At 47.5% G+C, this 5,000-nt stretch overlaps 2 protein-coding genes across 2 annotated transcripts in view; both read left to right on the plus strand.

Annotated features, from left to right (window-relative positions):
- The window catches only part of gpr180 (G protein-coupled receptor 180), a 10,524-nt gene extending 6,575 nt beyond the window's left edge, over positions 1 to 3,949 (plus strand). Inside the window, exons 8-9 of the mRNA XM_082136470.1 lie at positions 49 to 126; positions 2,498 to 3,949. Of these exons, the coding sequence (XP_081992596.1) occupies positions 49 to 126; positions 2,498 to 2,644 (225 nt within the window). The 3' untranslated portion in view covers positions 2,645 to 3,949. The remainder of the gene's footprint in view (positions 1 to 48; positions 127 to 2,497) is intronic.
- Positions 3,950 to 4,354: 405 nt separating this feature from the next.
- The window catches only part of LOC309474819 (protein-glutamine gamma-glutamyltransferase 2-like), a gene marked incomplete at its 3' end in the record, with an annotated part of 6,622 nt that continues 5,976 nt past the window's right edge, over positions 4,355 to 5,000 (plus strand). The window contains exon 1 of the mRNA XM_082137436.1: positions 4,355 to 4,469. Coding sequence (XP_081993562.1) covers positions 4,424 to 4,469 — 46 coding nt within the window. The remainder of the gene's footprint in view (positions 4,470 to 5,000) is intronic.

The raw sequence follows: 5,000 nt of genomic DNA on the forward strand, positions 1-5,000 counted from the left end.
CAGAAACATTAAATAATCACTGTAGTAAATCTGCGGTCTGTGTTTCAGGGCTGTTTTCTGTGGTTCCTCTGTCATCCAGTGCTGGTTCTGTTCTCTGTGTTGCTCAATGAACATCAGAAAGAAAAGGTAAAGAGAAACACCAGCAGCAGCAGAACAAGAAATACATCTTGTCTCTGTCTCGTTTCTGTCTCTTCTCTGTCTCGTCTCTCACGTCTCGTCTCTGTCTCGTCTCTATCTCTGTCTCGTTTCTGTCTCGTCTCTATCTCTGTCTCGTCTCTGTCTCGTCTCTGTCTCGTCTCTCACGTCTCGTCTCTGTCTCGTTTCTGTCTCTTCTCTGTCTCGTCTCTCACGTCTCGTCTCTGTCTCGTCTCTATCTCTGTCTCGTTTCTGTCTCGTGTCTGTCTCGTCTCTATCTCTGTCTCGTCTCTGTCTCGTCTCTCACGTCTCGTCTCTGTCTCGTTTCTGTCTCTTCTCTGTCTCGTCTCTCACGTCTCGTCTCTGTCTCGTCTCTATCTCTGTCTCGTCTCTGTCTCGTCTCTGTCTCGTCTCTGTCTCGTCTCTGTCTCATCTCTCATGTCTCTGTCTCATTTCTGTCTCGTCTCTCACGTCTCCTCTCATGTCTCTGTCTCCTCTCATTTCTGTCTCGTCTCTCACGTCTCGTCTCTGTCTCGTCTGTCTCCTCTCATGTCTCTGTCTCGTTTCTGTCTCGTCTCTCACGTCTCATCTCTGTCTCGTCTCGCACGTCTTGTCTCTGTCTCGTCCCTCACGTCTCGGCCTGTCTCATCTCGTCTCTCACGTCTCGTCTCACACGTCTCGTCTCTCTCGTCCTTCACGTCTCATCTCTGTCTCGTCTCGTCTCTCACATCTCGTCTCACACGTCTCGTCTTTCTCGTCCCTCACGTCTCCGCCTGTCTCATCTCGTCTCTCACGTCTCGTCTCACACGTCTCGTCTCTCTCGTCCCTCACGTCTCCGCCTGTCTCATCTCGTCTCTCACGTCTCGTCTCTCTCGTCCCTCACGTCTCGTCCTGTCTCATCTCGTCTCTCACGTCTCGTCTCTCTCGTCCTTCACGTCTCATCTCTGTCTCGTCTCGTCTCTCACGTCTCGTCTCACACGTCTCGTCTCTCTCGTCCCTCACGTCTCGGCCTGTCTCATCTCGTCTCTCACGTCTCGTCTCTCTCGTCCCTCACGTCTCCGCCTGTCTCATCTCGTCTCTCACGTCTCGTCTCTCTCGTCCCTCACGTCTCGTCCTGTCTCATCTCGTCTCTCACGTCTCGTCTCTCTCGTCCTTCACGTCTCATCTCTGTCTCATCTCTTCTCTCACGTCTCGTCTCACACGTCTCGTCTCTCTCGTCCCTCACGTCTCGGCCTGTCTCATCTCGTCTCTCACGTCTCGTCTCTCTCGTCCCTCACGTCTCCGCCTGTCTCATCTCGTCTCTCACGTCTCGTCTCACACGTCTCGTCTCTCTCGTCCCTCACGTCTCCGCCTGTCTCATCTCGTCTCTCACGTCTCGTCTCTCTCGTCCCTCACGTCTCGTCCTGTCTCATCTCGTCTCTCACGTCTCGTCTCTCTCGTCCTTCACGTCTCATCTCTGTCTCGTCTCGTCTCTCACGTCTCGTCTCACACGTCTCGTCTCTCTCGTCCCTCACGTCTCGGCCTGTCTCATCTCGTCTCTCACGTCTCGTCTCTCTCGTCCCTCACGTCTCCGCCTGTCTCATCTTGTCTCTCACGTCTCGTCTCTCTCGTCCCTCACGTCTCGTCCTGTCTCATCTCGTCTCTCACGTCTCGTCTCTCTCGTCCTTCACGTCTCATCTCTGTCTCATCTCTTCTCTCACGTCTCGTCTCACACGTCTCGTCTCTCTCGTCCCTCACGTCTCGGCCTGTCTCATCTCGTCTCTCACGTCTCGTCTCTCTCGTCCCTCACGTCTCCGCCTGTCTCATCTCGTCTCTCACGTCTCGTCTCACACGTCTCGTCTCTCTCGTCCCTCACGTCTCCGCCTGTCTCATCTCGTCTCTCACGTCTCGTCTCTCTCGTCCCTCACGTCTCCGCCTGTCTCATCTCGTCTCTCACGTCTCGTCTCTCTCGTCCCTCACGTCTCGGCCTGTCTCATCTCTTCTCTCACGTCTCGTCTCACACGTCTCGTCTCTCTCGTCCCTCACGTCTCGGCCTGTCTCATCTCGTCTCTCACGTCTCGTCTCACACGTCTCGTCTCTCTCGTCCCTCACGTCTCGACCTGTCTCATCTCTTCTCTCACGTCTCGTCTCTCTCGTCCCTCACGTCTCGGCCTGTCTCATCTCTTCTCTCACGTCTCGTCTCACACGTCTCGTCTCTCTCGTCCCTCACGTCTCGGCCTGTCTCATCTCGTCTCTCACGTCTCGTCTCTCTCGTCCCTCACGTCTCGGCCTGTCTCATCTCGTCTCTCACGTCTCGTCTCACACGTCTCGTCTCTCTCGTCCCTCACGTCTCGGCCTGTCTCATCTCGTCTCGTGTCCGCAGGTGGTCACGATCGGCGTGATCCTGTGCCAGTCGATCTCAGTGGTGGTCCTGTACCGGCTCTTCTTGTCCCGGAGTCTGTACTGGGAAGTGTCGTCGCTGTCGTCGGTCTCGCTCCCGCTCACCGTGAGCCGCCGCGGCCGGTTCTGATCCGTCACACGAGAAGCTTCGGTCCGGAGCCGATCATCACGGAGAGATCACGGACACACGGAGAGATCAGCGAGATCAGGAGATCCGATCACGAGACGCAGAGTTTCATCATCCAGGCCTGATTCATCACAGATCATGTTCAGTGTGTCTGACGCCTGATGAATGAGAAGGACAGTTAAAGCTCAGTGTTCAGCAATAAGAAAATGAAAGATGTCTATCATTTCTCAGCGTGTGACGCCACTTCATCGTGTTTCTCAGTCTGAATGCTTCATTTCACACATGATTTCAGTTCTGTTGTTCCCAATAAGTGCCTAAAGTGACAATCATCTGAAGCGGGAAACACAAATCATGACGTTCTTCTCGTTTTCCAGCACAAATATCCAAACATTCTTAAATCAAGACACATTTACTGGAGAAGAAGAACAATGACTGAAGATATTAAGCCTTGATTACTGAAAAAATCTTCAAAATGAAGTGAGTTTGAGCTTAAAACAAAAACAACGGAGTCAGAAAAATTATCTTGTTTTCTTTTTGGACTAAGTTTATTTCTCAGACTCCAATGTCTGATATTGGATCTTGTTTTAAAGGAGCCGTATGTAAGATTGTGGCCAAAACTGGTACTGCAATCACTTTCAAATTACAGTAGAGCGGTGTATCCCCTCCCCCTCCCCCCTGACTCGAGGATCCAGCAGGAACGTAGGCTGTGTATAGCTGTGGTAACTAGAGCAGAGCTGGCAACCCCGATGCCGAAACACTACTGACTTCGTGATTGGTAGATAGGTGGAGGGTGGAGCATCAGGCCAAAACACAACATGACAACATCAACATCAGTTGAGGGCTGCAACTTCACTTTTAAATGACAATATCCTGGCCGGACTACTGTTGTCAGTGATATAAGTATTTGAAATGAACATGATTTCTTAATGTCTAGTGACATATCAGGGCCATTTTATGATTAATTGAAATACATTTCTTACATACAGCTCCTTTAAGCTCAAACTCACTTCATTTTCATGCTTTCTTTCAGTAATCAAGGCTTAATATAGTCAGTCATTGTTCTTCTTCTCCAGTAAACGTGTCTTGATTTAAAAATGTTTGGATATTTGTGCTGGAAAACGAGACAGAAACACTGAGGAAGAACATGATGTTTTGCAGAGTTTGTGTGTCGACTGAATATTAAAATCAATGGATATTTATTGATCCTTTTTTCTGGATCCTGCACATTTCAGTGTCAAAGGAGAAAGATGTGAAACTGGATCATGTGTTGTTCAGTGAAGGACGTGTTAATAAACATCACGCACAGTCTGTATGTGTCACTGTCATAATTACAGTAATGATGATGACAAATCGAAAATTATGATTCATAAATACAGATTTGTTCACAATACGGTTCCATTTGTTAACGTTTATTAATCTTCATGTTCATTTCAACATTTACTAAAACATTCAAATCAAAAGTTGTTTCTGTTAATATTATTAAATGGAGCTGAACTAATAATGAACAGTTGTATTTTTATTAACAGATTAATAACTACTGTAATAAATGTATTGAGCATTAAGATCAACATTCCCTCATAACTGAGATTATTACGGCATCAGTCAGACGGAGTTTCGTCATCACTGGGTTTTGTAATCAGTCACAAATATTATGGATGGGAGGATTCAGTGTTCTCGACTCGTGGGAGCGACGGGGAAGGGCTCTTACACACACACACACACACATCACAGTATAAAGCACCACACACACACACACACACACACACACTCATCTGACGAAACATGAATGAGAATCTGAGCAGCAGAAGCGCTGTCAGCCGAGATCAGGGTGAGTGAAACTGATGTTTAATTCTGATCAGATCCGGATCTTTACACTAGTAGATGTTTGTGAGGTTTCACTTTATTTTGATGGTCCCTTTAACACATTCTGTTGACTATAAGTGGCGTCGCACCTACATGTCTACTAACTCTCATTAGAGTGTTAGTAGAGTATTAGTGCACTGGTAGGGTTAGGGTTAGAATAAGTTGACATGTAGTTGCAAAGTTCCTTATAGTCAGTAGAATGTTCAAAAGGGACCATCAAAATAAAATGTTACCGTTTGTGATTTCAGTGAAGAGTAACTGATGAGACTAGTTAAACGTACTTAACTATCGTGATGTGAGATAACCAGTGTTTACTGGTTTAGTAATATTTCTGTTATACAGTATCTTAAAAAATCTACCATACTGGAACTAATATCAGTGCAGACTGGTAGTGTGTCATCATAGTGCATCAGTGGAAACATCTCAACTAAACACAAACTTTATCCAGAACACTTCACATCTTATTTTTAAGGTGTCCTTGTTACTCTGTGTCTGT

The sequence above is a fragment of the Leuciscus leuciscus genome (genome assembly GCF_965113295.1).
Source record: "Leuciscus leuciscus genome assembly, chromosome: 14".
Taxonomy (NCBI): Eukaryota; Metazoa; Chordata; class Actinopteri; order Cypriniformes; family Leuciscidae; genus Leuciscus; species Leuciscus leuciscus.